The sequence below is a fragment of the Nymphaea colorata genome, chromosome 11, assembly GCF_008831285.2.
Source record: "Nymphaea colorata isolate Beijing-Zhang1983 chromosome 11, ASM883128v2, whole genome shotgun sequence".
Lineage (NCBI taxonomy): Eukaryota > Viridiplantae > Streptophyta > Magnoliopsida > Nymphaeales > Nymphaeaceae > Nymphaea > Nymphaea colorata.
The window spans coordinates 11,753,398-11,768,529 of NC_045148.1; the positions used below are offsets into that span (position 1 = coordinate 11,753,398).

A 15,132-nucleotide genomic window follows, 5' to 3' on the forward strand; every position below is an offset into this window, starting at 1 on the left:
ATTTTTGTTCAGTTTTTTTTAAGGCCAAACAGTTTTTTTTTTTTTTTTTTTATTTGTTGCAAATCTACTTATCTTTTGATGTTTGTGTTATTAGTTTCTCACTTTTTTTTTTTTTCCATTTTTAGTTTTTTAAAATTTTTAAAAATTTACCGTATTCTTCCATTTTTTTCCAAGTTCGCCATATTATACCCAGGAAAAACCTCCTGTTTAAAACTTCGAGACATTTTTTTGTGACTATGGTTCAAACTTCAAATCCAAAAACAGAAATGAATAAGATTCATGCTGCAAACTTAGTATTCTTTATTCTTCAAAGTTGCTGTCAATGAAGAGCAGCAACACTCCAATAAAAAAAACAGTCAACAAAGCAATAACCACTAGAAGCGGACAAAACCCTAACTTAAAACACAACTTAAAACCGTAAGGACATATTTGCCCTCATTTACAAAGGTTACAATGGTAAGTAAGATTAAAACAAGGCATAATAAAGAGGACGACAATAGTCTTGGACTAACAAGACTGTAGATAAACTCCATGAGTTTCTACACTCCCCTTAAACCACATGATCAAGTGACATCACACCAAGTTTGCCTACAAAATTTATAAACTTTGATGGTGACAAACTCTTTGCAAATATATAAGTTATTTGGTCTTTAGTTATCGTATCCTCAAGTGATATCAATCCTTCTTCATCTGCCTTTCTGATAAAGTGACAGTCAATCTCAATATGTTTAGTTGTTTCATGCGATTCTGGATTTTTGGCAATGTGAATGACACTCATATTGTCACAGTTCAATCTAATCTTATTAACAACTGGAGTTCCAATTTCATTTAACAACCATCTTATCTAAATTATTTCAACTGTCATTTTGGTCATAGCACTATACTTGTAGGGCTGTCCACGAGTGGAGTTCAAGCCGAGCTGAGTTGGCTTGAACTCGGCTCGACTGCCTTAGCTCGAACTTGACTCGGCTCGAGCTCTAAAAATTCAAACTTGACTCAATTTGGCTCGAGCCAAGGATTGGTTTGAGCTGAGCCAAGCATTTGATTAAAAATTTGACTTTTGGAAGAAAGAGGTGTTATGAAAATTTGAACACTGAACCTCCGACCTGTCAGTCACGTGCATACCCATTTGAACCATTTACCTTTTGTGATAACTTTATGAGACATTTTATATATTTTATTTTTTGAGGTTAACTGAGTTTAACCTAGTCGAGCCTGCTTAACTCGGGCTCGACTAGTTTATGTTCATTTATCAACTCAAACTTGTCTCATTAGTAAACGAGTTGTTTTCGAGTCAACTGTATCCAGCGAGTTCAAGTCGAGCTCGAGTTAGCTCGACTCATTGAACAGCCCTATATCCTCGGTCTCAACTGTAGATAAAGCCATTCTTTGTTACTTCTTGTTCTTCTAAGTGATCATAGATTTGTCAAATAAAATATAAAACCCTGTTATAGATAGTCGATTACGAACTGATCCACGAAAGTCAACATCACAATATGCCACAAGTTCTTCAGAATTTGAAGAAGCGAAGAACACTCCATAGTTCATTGTGTCTCTTACACATCTGATGATTGTTAGAACAACAACAAAATGTATTGATGTAGGTGTTTTCATGAATTGGCTCACCATGTGAACAGCATGTGTTATGTCAAGTCTAGAGATAGATAGATAAATGAAACTTCTAACAAGTTTTCTATAGATTGTAGGATCTTCTAACTTCTTTCCTTCAAGAGGTCTTAGCTTAACATTTGCTTCTACAGGAGTCTCTAGACATGTTTGGTTATGAATAGTCCATTATAGTTTATTTCCTCAACCTTTTCATGTTTAAGCTTGCTACAACTTCTTGGCCTTTCTTTCCTTTTGTCGAGTACTGTTCCTGCATGTTATTTCTTGCACATTTCTACTCAAAACTTTTTTCAAACATGATTTTCTTCGATTCCTTATGCTCTTTAATTATTTTATTTCCTTCAAAAAGGAAGTGATGTTTTGTCTATTCCCGAATATATCTTATTATACCTTTCCTGAAGAACGATTAACTGTCTTTACCTCATGCCTTTTAAGTTTTAAGCGAATGAACTTTAGTCTCTCAGTTTCCCTGCCATTGCTCTTTTGCAATTTTTAGCATAACCACAACATTCATAAAATTGGCTTTTTCCTTATTATTTGCATGCTAATGTTATTGTGGGAAAAGGAAAAGTGACAAAGGCATAGGGTAACATGATTGTAAAATCCATTGTTGCGAGGATTGACTGGTAATATATTGTTTCCAGGTTTATTTTTGGCTGGCTGTGTTGCTAGACATTTCTGGCAAACACAATATGATTATGACATTGTTCCTTCTTAATTAATATGGCTGCTCCTGTTTGTGCAAACCAGGTCTTGGATGATGCTCAAAATTATTTGTTTAAAGCATTTCATTTTGAGGATATGATAAAATTTAGATTGATTAGTTGAATGTACCGCTTCTTAGATAGTAAAGAAAAGTTAAAAAAAAGTAGTTGTAAGGAGAAAATGCTGGTAAGGGAAACACAGTAGTTTGATAAACCATCATAGTTGTGCACTACTACACTGCTTCTGTTCCATAAATTTACTGACATTTTCACTAAAAGGTTCATCACTTAATATAGGAATATCATTGTTGATCCATACTTTGGATGTGTACCTGTGCATATGTTCACATTGCAGAGCAACCATGCACATGAACCTTGCCTTCTGCCTAAAATTGCACATGTTGCTCTGATTTATTCTGTCTTTTCTTAAGCGGATGGCCATATATAGTTGCCAAAGTTCAAAGAGAGGCATCCAGCCTTACAAAGCCAGTAATATGAATTTAAAATAACATGATTTCTCGTAAGTGTTTCCAGTTTCAGCATTGTTGAAATTAGAGGAGTTTATATTTCTAGGCGGCTCTTTGTAATATTAAAGAGTTATAAGACCTCTTTAACCTTTTCTTTATTTTAGATTGATGTAATCTGTAAATCTTTTTTCTACCTTAATCTCTTTATAATGGAGATTAGGGTTAGTGAATGGATTACGTTTTCTCTCTCCACATCTCAAGGCTGCAACATGGTATCAGAGCCATAACGTGATTGGCGACGTGAAGCAAACAGCCGGCGACAAGCAGCGGACGTCCATGCATCTGGCGACGTGAAGCAAATAGCCGGCGACCCTTTTTCTCCTTCTCTTGTCGTCTCTTCTAGTTGACTGATTTCCAACAACGGAACCGTGTGGAGGAGTCTATTCACACTAGGAGATATGCATGAATAGGCTCCAGCCGTGGATTTACACAAGTATATATATTATCGCAGCTGTGTGGGAGTCTGCGCTGATTAACCTCTTATGGACTGATGTGTTCTATGATCAAAGCAGCCAAGTGGAGGACTGCTCTCTATGATTTCTGTGGCAGTTTATGTTGAATGTTTTTATTTGCTGTCGCTATTCATGATTTGTGAAAAATAATCTGTGGTACAACAGCGTTAGATGCATAAATAGACACGTTGTTGGTTGGAGTAGACAATACAAGCAGTGGGGATCCTTTTTCTGTTGTGGGTTTGCTGTTAGCAGGATTTTTTTTTGACGTCAGATTGCTGTTTTTTTGTCATGGTGTTGCTGTCAACAGTTGGACAACAGTTTGGTTGTTGCTGCGCATCTAACGTTGCTGTGTGGGACGTTTGTTATTGCTGATCAGTCTCTTTCTCAATAGATATATATATCTATATTCTCTTGCTGGTGGTGGTTGCTCTCTTGTGGACAGATTTGCGATGGCTAAAAATCCCAAAACTGATTTCTCTCATGATGTTAAAAGTGGAGGAAATCCATTCTCTTATGGTTCTATTGTAAAGTTAGATGGATCTAACTATGAGATTTGGTCTCATGTGTTTATGATATATGTGATTGGACATCAGAAGGAGCATGTTATAGAAGAAAATGAGCCTCTTGAAAAAAATTGAAAAATATGGTTCATGGAAGGGAGATAATAATCTTGTCATGTTGTGGATCATGAATAGTGTGCAACCACATATTGTATCAACTATTGCATACTATACCTCTGCCAAACAAATGTGGGATGTCTTGACACAAACTTACTCAAATGACAAGAATGTTAGCAGGATATTGTAGGTGGAGGAGGAATTACTTAATTTGCAATGAAATCTCCCCCGACCTCCTCCTGAGCCTCGACCTATGTCTCTCCCCTTGAATGAACTGCGTCCACAACCTCCTGAGGTTACCAAGGCAGAGGCATGGATATCACTAGAGGGCTGAGAAAGGGTCACAACAAGACGACTGAGTCTGTTGTAGGCTTCAGCTAGGTTAGGGATGTCTGCTCCTGTCAACATCTGAGCCTTTGCTACTGCATATTCAGGGGAGAGCCCCTGTAAAAACTTCGCAACCATAGACTGTTTAGCATGAGTCTTATGACATGTTGGACATGGGGGACATAATGCTTTAACTCGTTCATAGATGGACTTGAGGGAAGCAAAGTACTGAGCAAGATATTGCAGGTGGAGGAACAATTACTTAATTTGCAACAGGGTGACCAAAGTCTTGCTTAGTACTTTGCTTCTCAGTACTTTGCTTCCCTCAAGTCCATCTATGAACGAGTTAAAGCATTACGTACCCCATGTCCAACATGTCATAAGACTCATGGTGAACAGTTTATGGTTGCGAAGTTTCTAGAGGGGCTCTTCACTGAATATGCAGTAGCAAATGCTCAGATGTTGACAAGAGCAGAAATCTCGGACTTAGCTGAAGCTTACAACAGACTCAGTCGTCTTGCTGTGACCCTTTCTCAACCCTCTAGTGATATCCATGCCTCTGCCTTGGTAACCTCAAGAGGTCGTGGACGTAGTTCATTCAAGGGGAGAAGCATAGGTCGAGGCTCAGGAGGAGGTTGGGGGAGATTTAAGTGCACCTATTGTGGGAAGTAGATGCTGCAAGATATTGGGATAAACATGGTCGTCCTTCCGTTGCGTCCCTAGGAAGAAATGTTGCATCTAAGCAGGGCAAAAATTCTTTACAGTCTCCTTTGGATCTGTTCAGGCAGCTTCATCAGTTGTAGATGAGTCTTTATCTCCTTCTCACCCTGGGACAATGACTGTGAGTATCAACAAGTTAGGGTATGAGGACTTCCTAGCACACAGATCTACCCAACCGTCGGCCTCTACAGTCATGATAGACAGTGCTATGTCTGTTGATATTGTCCCACATGATACAGGTACTACTTGGATTATTGATTCAGGAGCATCGAGACACTTTTGTAGTAGACCTTCTATGTTTACTGTGCTACACTCATTACTTCAGACACGTCATGTGAGACTTGCAGATGGTAGATTGTCACCGATTATGGGTTATGGAAATACCAAGATTTCTCAGTCTATGACTATTCCTAATGTGTTATATGCTCCTAAGTTTCCAACAAATCTGTTATCGGTTGAACAATTGATTAATGATTTACATTGTCGTGTTACATTTGACTATGGTTTATGTTCATTTCAGGACTTGCAAACTGGGAAGATGATTGGTGGAGGCTATGAGAAATGGAGCATCTACTTCCTGTCAGATCCAGTTGGTATTGCAGCATCATCGATCACCTCACTGTCCTCCTCCTTCCAATGGCATCTCATACTTGGTCATCCATCTGTCTTCAAGTTCCGTCACCTTGTTCCTCATCTTTCAGTACCAGAGTCGTTCCAATGTGAAGCCTGTCAACTTGGCAAACACACCCGTATTAGTTATTCATCGAGTCTTAGTCCGTCCAGTTGTGGATTATTTGATCTTCTTCATGTTGATGTGTGGGGTCCTAGCAGAGTTGCTAGTAGGTCAAGATTTCGGTATTTCCTTGTCATTGTTGATGATCATTCTTGAGTCACTTGGGTCTTCCTTTTGAAGGAAAGGTCTGAAGTCGTATGTACTCTCAAAAACCGTATTATTGAAATAAAAACTCAGTTTGGTATTCTGGTTAAAAGCAGTCGCACTGATAACACCCTTGAGTTTAAGGCATCTACCTTAATGAAGTTTTACTCTGATAATGACATTTCTCTTCAGTTTACTTGTCCCCATACCTCCCAACAAAAAGGAGTAGCTGAACCAAAACATCGCCAACTTTTAAATGTGGCTCGTTCCCTAATGCTTCATACTAATTTACCTACATACTTTTGGGGAGATGCCATCATCACTGCCTGTTATTTAACCAACCGTTTACCCTCATCCTCCACTGACTACAAGGTTCCCATTAAACTTGTGCACCCACAACGACCCTTATTTCCAGTGGCTCCCAAAGTATTTGGTTGCACATGCTTTGTTCACATACTTGGACCCACACATGATAAATTGGGTGCCCAAGCCATTAAGTGTATCTTTATAGACTACTCTAGAAACCATAAATGCTACAAAATGTTTTGACCCCTTGACTCAAAAGGAGTATATCAGTGCCGATGTCACATTCTTTGATTCTCAGCGTTATTATAGCTCTTCTCTCATCCTTACTGAGATGCCATCATCACCAGACCCACTACCTATTCCTTTGGAGTCATTCTCTTTTGAATCTCCTTCTAAAGACTCTCCGGCTGTAGTGACCAAATTTCGTGATCCTTTGCTGGTCTACATACGTCGACAAAACCCTTCTCATGATCCTTCGCCAATCGCTTATCAGGAGGTAAGTGTTAAGTCTGTACGTATAAGTGTAAGGGGATCGGGTCTGTTCAGACCCGATCCACTTTGTTTTTATGTCTTCACGCCTAAGTGGTGGCATCTCTTGTAATTACTTCATGTTCTATTCCTCTTTTTGTTGTAACCTAATTAGGTTTATGTTTTAATAATAGAGATCAAGCATCGTGTGGCTGCATTGGCCGACGGTTCTCTTCCCTTCATTGCTTTCTTCTATTCTCTATTCTCCATCCTCCTTATTTTCAGATGGAGAGACGTGATTCGGTGGTGTTTTAGTGAAGATTCTCACATGGTATCAGAGCCAGGTTACATCGTCCTCCGGTGAGTGATTTCAGCTTGGAGTATTCTGCCCTAAATTTTATTTTTTGTCGTGGTTATCCCCAAACTCTGTTTCTGCCCTTAATCCCACGATTTGCCCTAATTTCTGTTGCCCTAAATTCTGTTTTTTGCCCTAAATCACACGGTTTGCCCTAATTTCTGTCGTGACCTTTAAAATTCTGCCCAAATCGTCTGCTCTAATCCTCTCTTTCAATCATGGACCAACCGGCTCCCTCTCTTCTATCTTCTAGTTTTCTCTCACAACTCATCTCTCAAAAACTGAACCATAGTAATTATTTGACTTAGAAACGTCAAATTGTCCCATTTATTAAGAGCCATAGACTATATGGGCACATTGATGGGACTACTCCAGCACCTCCAAAGTTTGTTAACCGTGAAGTAAAGAAGACAGTCGTGGGAGATAAAGGTGCTGGGGCCTCGGCTGGAAGTGAAATCAGTTTTGAATATGAAACTCTTCCTGAGAGCAATGCCGAATATGAAGTTTGGCTGGCTCACGACCAGTCTCTTGTTGCTTATATCACTTCTACCTTGTCAGAGGAGGTATTGGGAGGTATTGATGATGATTTAACTGCCCTAGAGTTGTGGTCTACCCTTGCCACTACATATTCTCAAGTCTCGGAAGCACGTTTTCGACAATTAAGAAGGCAATTTCAGGATATCAAACGTGGGACGCGTACAATTTTGGAGTATTTGAATGAAATCAAGAGTGTTAGTGATCAGCTTGCTGCAATTGGACATCCCGTCAGCGACAAGGACAAAGTCCAACAAGCCTTGAGTGGACTGAGAACAGAATTTGATATTTTTTGCACAACCTTGGAAGTCTTACCTGTTCTCCCATCTTTTGAAGATCTAAAGGCCAAGCTTTTTCAACATGAAGCTAGTCGAGTTCAACGACATAATCTGGTTCCTTCCAACAGCTACAATGTACTGATCACAGGAACTCACGCACTGCAAGGAAATCGCACTCGTTCTTGGACTCCTCAGGCAGGCATGGGAAGAGGGATTCTCCCAACACCGCCAAACATGAATACTACCTCTGCCACATCTAGAAGAATTCTGACATGCTTCTATTGCAACAAGAAGGGGCATGTAAAATCAGAATGTGGGCACAATCCTCAGAACAAGAATAGTCAGGTCAGGCACGAGAACAGGACAGTAGCGGGGTCAGCTCCATCCTCATCTGGATCAAATTCAACTTCAAAGGTTTCAGCAGACGTGCAGCAACTTCTAATGACAGCCTTATCCAAACTTAACTTGAAGCAAAATGAGCAAGGAGAGTGGTATGTGGACTCTGGAGTAGCAGCCCACGTTACTGGTGACACAGGTAATCTCTCTAGTGTTTCTCCCCTTATTTAGATCAAGGCTCAGTAGTCACGGGAGATGGTTCCCCTCACACAATATCGCACATTGGAAATGCACAAATATCCATGGGTTCTTCTTCCATTCCATTAAAGAATGTCCTTGTTGTTCCAAGTGTCAAGAAAAATATTATCTCAGTGTCCAAACTTATTGATGATACTCACTCCTCTGTTGAATTCACACCATCTTCTGTTTATGTCAAGGATGCTCAAACCAAGAAGACATTCGCTGAGGGCACTCGCAAAGGAGATATGTATGTCTTTGAAGAAGCTCCAAAGTTGTCCAAACCTCACCCTCCAGATTCATGTTCTTCAAGTTATAATGAAGTCAATGTCGCAGAGTATAATAAGCCATCCATTTGGCATGGTCGGTTAGCTCATTGTAGTCAGTCTTTTGTTCGAAGTCTTGTTGCAGACGGGCTCTTAGATAAGTCCAGTCTGAGTTCAATCAGTGAGTCCAGCATGTGCTCGAGTTGTCATCTTTGTAAGAGCCATGCCCTTCCTTTTCAGTCAATTAATAAAAGAGAGCTTCAAGGATTTTTGACACCATATATTCTGATGTTTGGGGGCCTGCTTCAATTCCCTCTTCTTCTGGGAGTAGGTACTATGTCATTTTTATAGATTCATATTCCCGACATACTTGGATACACTTCATGAAACACAAATCTGAAGTTTTCTGTTTGTTTACTCAATTTCATGTCTTGGTTCGAAATAAATACTCCAGTAATATTGTGCATTTTCAATGTGATGGTGGTGGTGAATTTATTTGTAATGAATTTACTGAGTATCTACTAGATAATGGGATCACTAGACAGATTTCATGCCCACATACTCCTCAGCAAAATGGAATTGTTGAACGGAAACATAGACATATTGTTGAAAGCGTGCTCAGCATGATGCATGACACAGACTTACCCATGACATTGTGGACTGAGGCTTTTCATACGGCTGTCCATGTTATAAATCGACTGCCATTGGCTTTGCTTGATGGCAAATCCCCATATTTTTTATTACATCAAGAGCAGCCACGTTATGAGGAATTGCGTGTTTTTGAATTTCTTTGCTATGTGCATGTTGATGTTTCCTTACATAACAAGTTTCAAGATCGTGCTATTTTGTTCAGATTTATAGGGTATGCAGAAAACTACAAGGGTTATAGATGTTACAACCTTAAAACTGGGCGTGTTCATATTTCACGGCATGTTGTTTTTGATGAAAACAGGTTACAAGATCCCAAGGCTACTTGCATGACACTCAAGGATAAAAATGAGGTTTATGATACTTAGCTGCATGCTGAAATCCTAAGACAAGGGGCTGACCGTTTGATTGAGCACGAGGAGCAAGATGTTAATGAGCCTGAGACACTTGTGAGCGATTCCTTGGACAGCATGCCCTCATCCTCACAACCCCATGATTCACCTATACATAGTTGGTTCTCAGGCCTTGTGTACTCTAGGCGATCAGCTCCTACTGTAGCCCCACGTCAGTCTCAACGTGTGCGACATCCCATTGATCGGTGGGTAAGTTATAACAACTTCTCTTTAGATTTTCAGTTGTTTATGACAGAAGTCCGCAAGATGGTCGAACCAAAATCCTATCACCATGCAAGTAAGGAAAAATGTTGGGTTGAAGCTATGAATGAGGAAATGACAACCTTTCATGAGTGTCAGACAGATTGTCCCTCGTCCAACTGATAAGAATGTTGTGGGCTCCAAATGGGTCTACAAACTGAAATATAAGCCAGATGGTAGCATTGATCGACATAAAGCACGTCTTGTGGTGCGCGATTTCACACAACAATATGGGGAAGATTATGATGAAACATTCAGTCCGGTTATCAAGATGGGCACAATACGTGTGATTATTTCTCTTGCAGTCTCATATGGGTGGCCTCTTTATCAGTTAGATGTCAAAAATGCTTTTCTTCATGGGATTCTTAAGGAAGAGGTATACATGGAGCAACCTCCCTGCTACAATACTCATGATCCTCAAAAATGGGTTTGTAAGTTACACAAGTCTTTATATGGGCTGAAGCAAGCTTCTAGATCATGGTTCGATCGGTTTTCTCATCATATACAACAAGTTGGTTTTCTACGAAGCTCTCTAGATCATTCCTTGTTTATGTATCATACCGAAGAAGCTACTACTTGGTTATTTATCTATGTAGATGATATTGTTATAACTGGGAATTCTTCTTCTCATATATCTTATGTTAAGGATCTGTTGCAGCAAGAATTCAAGATGAAAGATCTCGGCGAAGTTCGATACTTCTTGGGTGTTGAACTTGATAGGGCAAATGATCGATTGACTCTTACGCAGCATAAGTATACTCTTGATATTTTGGACAGGGCAGGTATGATTAATTGCAAACCCATAACTACTCCTAGTGTTCTAAACACTAAATTGGCTACCTCTGATGGAACCGCTGCCTATTCAAATCCTACCTTCTATCGCAGCATTGTTGGTATGTTACAATACCTTACCTTTACCCGCCCAGACATAGTCTATGCTGTAACTCAAACCTCTCAATTTATGCATGCACCCACAGAAGGACATATGGATGCCGCTAAGCAGATCTTATGGTATCTCAAAGCTACTCTTGGGGATGGATTGATCTATACAAAGTGTCCCAATGTTTCTCTTGGACATAGCATATATACTTATACTGATGCAAACTGGGCAAGAGATCCTGATGACCGATGCTTAGTTTCAGGTTTCTGCCTTTTTCTTGATTCTAATCTCATTTGTTGGAGCAGTAAAAAGCAGCGTGCAGTTGCACGATCTAGCACTGACGCAGAGTATAGAGCAATGGCTGTAGGGACAGTTGAGGCATCATGGTTATGACATTTGCTTGGAGAGCTTCATCTACCTATTGTTCAGTCCTCATTGCTATGCGACAATCAAAGCGCTATCAAAATTGCCTTCAACCCCATTTTGCATAATCGTCAGAAGGTTGAAGAAGTCGAGATCTTGCCTACTTATATATCCACCAGTGAACAGATAGCAGATCTTTTTACCAAAGGTCTTACAGGGCAGCATTTTTGGGATTTGAAAAACAAGTTGTGCATGATCAAATCTCATGCACAACTTGAGGGGGGCTGTTAAGTCTGTACGTATAAGTCTAAGGGGATCGGGTCTGTTCAGACCCGATCCACTTTGTTTTTATGTCTTCACGCCTAAGTGGTGGCATCTCTTGTAATTACTTCATGTTTTATTCCTCTTTTTGTTGTAACCTAATTAGGTTTATGTTTTAAAAATAAAGATCAAGCATCGTGTGGCTGCATTGGCCGACGGTTCTCTTCCCTTCATTGCTTTCTTCTATTCTCTCTTCTCCATCCTCCTTATTTTCAGACGGAGAGACGTGATTCGGTGGTGTTTTAGTGAAGATTCTCACAGTAAGTTCATCTGAAGTGAGTGGCCTTAGTCCATCTGATCCCTGTCAAGATTTACCCATCGCTCTTTGCAAAGGCAGACGACAATGTACTTTACATCCTATATCTCATTTTGTGCCTATTGACGGTGTACTTTTGCATCCTATATCTCATTTTGTGTCTACTGACGGTGTTGATAAAACTATGCAACAGTTTATTTAAGCTCTGGCTGCTCATACAATTCCTACGTGTCACCAGCAGACTTTATTAGATACCCAATGGAGACAGGCTATGCAAGTTGAGATGGATGCCTTAGTTCAGCGAGACACCTGGGAACTTGTTGATCCTCCTTCTCATCGTGACATTGTTGGCTCTAAGTGGGTATTCACAGTGAAATATAATTCTGATGTTTCTATGGAACGATACAAAGCTCGGTTGGTTGCTAAGGGCTACACGCAGACCTACGGTCTGGATTTCTTTGAGACCTTCTCTCCGGTTGGAACCATTCGTCTTATCATTTCTGTGGCTGTACACCATGACCGGCACATGTACCAGCTTGATGTCAAAAACGCCTTTTTGTACGGTGATCTTGATGAGACTGTCTATATGCAACAACCACTAGGGTTTGAACGACAGGGGAAGTGTGGCAAAGTGTGCAAATTGAAGAAAGCTATTTATGGACTCAAGCAGAGTCCTCGCGCGTGGTTTCACAAGTTCTCCGAGGTAGTCTCAAAGTGTGGCTTTCCGAGATCTCCTCTTGATCATTCTCTGTTTATCAAGAAGACTTTAGGGGTATAACCGTTCTAGTGGTTTATGTTGATGATATTATCTGACAGGTGACTCCGATCAAGAAATTTCTGATGCAAAACTATTTCTTCAAAAACACTTTGTGCCAAAAGATCTTGGTCCACTACGATATTTTTTGGGAATAGAGGTTGCTCGCAATAGGGATGGTGTTGTTCTCTCTCAACGGAAGTATGTTGTTGATTTATTGCATGACACAAAGATGCTAGGAGCTAAACCAGCTAATTTACCTATGAATCCATGTATACACCTTCATGATGACCAAACAGAATTAGTAGATTCTCGATCATATAGGTCTTTTATTGGAAAACTACTCTATGTTACTGTGACAAGACCAAACATTAGTTTTGCAGTGGGAAAACTAAGTCAATTTATGGAAAAACCCAGGAAAGTTCATTGAGATGCTGTTTTGATGGTGGTTAAATATCTGAAATCCTCTTCTGGCAAAGGCCTTTTGTTCACAAAAGGCAAGACCCTGGAAGTGGAAGCCTATAGTGATGTTGACTATGCTGGCTCAGTCGAAGACATGAAATCTACCACAAGATCTTGTGTATTTGTGGGAGGCAACCTCATATCATGGAGAAGCAAAAAACAAGGCGTGGTGTCAAGATCTAGCGTAGAATTCAAATACAAAGCTATGGCTCAAACTGCAGCAGAAATGACTTGGGCTAGATCCATGCTATCTAGCCTAAGTGTGTCGATTCCACTTCCCATGAAGATGTATTGTAACAATCGAGCAGCGACATACATTGTAAACAATCCAGTTTTTTATGAAAAAACTAAACATATTGAAGTTGACTGCCATTACATTTGAGATCTCGTTCAAGGAGGAACCATTGCCACTATTCATGTTCCTTCAGAAGATCAAGCTGCAGATGTCTTCACCAAAGCTCTCCCTATTGGTGATTTCTCTAAATGTTGTGACAAGCTGAGCATGTTTAATATGTATGCTCCAGCTTGAGGGGGAGTGTTGAAATTAGAGGAGTTTATGTTTTTAGGTGGCTCTTTGTAATAATTAAAGAGTTATAAGACCTCTTTAATCTTTTCTTTATTTTAGATTGAAGTAATCTGTAAATCTCTTTTCTACCCTAATCTCTTTATAATGGAGATTAGGGTTAGTGAATGGATTACGTTTTCTCTCTCCACGTCTCAAGGCTGCAACAAACTTCTTAAATGGGAGTGCTCCATCTTTTTGATGTAGTTAGATACACATGTTTACTCATGTTTTTTGGCTGTCTGCTGACAAACAACAAAGATGAGTTGTGAAATTATGTCCTTGTTCTACTTATCATGAGATATAACAAATGCATATTCAATGAAGTGAACCGTTCAGAAAAGGTTAATCAGACGATTCAAGTTGGAGAGAAGTTATTGTTTGTCTTTTGTTTCTTTCACTGGATTATTGTACATTTATAATTTATCTTGTTTTTCTTCTCTTCTTTTGCTATTTACCTAATTGCAATTGTGATTGCCACCTGGAAAGCAGGTATAATCAGAGTTTATGTGTTTTGAAACATGCAAAGAGCTGCAAGAGAGGAATGATAACAAAATCTTCTATAATGCTGGGTCTTGGAGAGTCTGATGAGGAGGTGAAGGAAGCCATGCAGGACTTGAGAGCCATTGGTGTTGACATTCTGACATTGGGGCAATACTTACAGGTGAATTACTAATGTCATAATAGGTTCTTCATTGTCAAATCTTGTGTTTGACTCTTCCAAAGTTGAGTTTTCTTGTCCATGTGCTTTTTGCAGCCAACACCATTTCATTTGACCGTTAAGGAATATGTGACTCCTGAAAAGTTTTCCTTTTGGAAGGAGTATGGAGAGTCAATAGGTTTTCGTTATGTAGCCAGTGGACCTCTGGTAATGTTACATTATGCAATTGTTTTGCTTCTTTTGATGGATCCATTAGAATGTCATATGGAAGTAACATTAACCTCCAAATTAACTTGCTATTCAAATATTTGCAGAAAATTCGGGCATGTGTTCCACTGATGTTGTCTTTGCATGAAAAGAAATTTATTGCTGGTTGGAGTTTTGTCTTCAGATGCACTTGAATGCAAGATTTCTCTGTTGAAATACTCGAACATCAATAATGTTTCACATATACAAGGCTAAATTTTAGGTGGCAGTAGATTAACTGTTTGGGTTAACATTTATATGACAAAAATTAGGCATTAAATTACTTCTTTGGAATTTTGAGCTGTTTCTTGTTATGTTATTAAAAGTTACAAATCTCTTTTGAAAATATTCCTTTCTTCAATATCTTAATAACGAACTTAGCATAACACTCAATTAAGATTACACTTCATAGGATCTATCCAATATAGGTCTTTTGGTTCCGGCCTAAACTGAAATAGTCACTCTTTCAGTGCATCATAATTTGTTGATCGAAGCTAACATTGTAACAACCCGACCCACTCCCGGGCTCGGGCCCCTGGTTCGGTGGATCCCAACCCGCCCCCTAGCAGTTTCGGCTCTAACCTTAAAAAGGCTAGGAACCAGGACAATCATCTCATTAATGACCCTCCTTTATAAGCCCTTGAAGATCTCTTACAATCTTCGATACGAGACTAAACATTTGGGGCGTTACAA

General features: G+C 39.6%; 1 protein-coding gene across 3 annotated transcripts in view; it reads left to right on the plus strand.

Moving 5' to 3' along the window:
• The window catches only part of LOC116264123 (lipoyl synthase, chloroplastic), a 40,371-nt gene that overhangs the window by 12,650 nt on the left and 12,589 nt on the right, over positions 1-15,132 (plus strand). For all 3 annotated transcript variants that reach the window (XM_031644133.2, XM_031644135.2, XM_050080460.1), the window contains exons 5-6: positions 14,025-14,196; positions 14,290-14,400. In XM_031644133.2, coding sequence (XP_031499993.1) covers positions 14,025-14,196; positions 14,290-14,400 — 283 coding nt within the window. The remainder of the gene's footprint in view (positions 1-14,024; positions 14,197-14,289; positions 14,401-15,132) is intronic.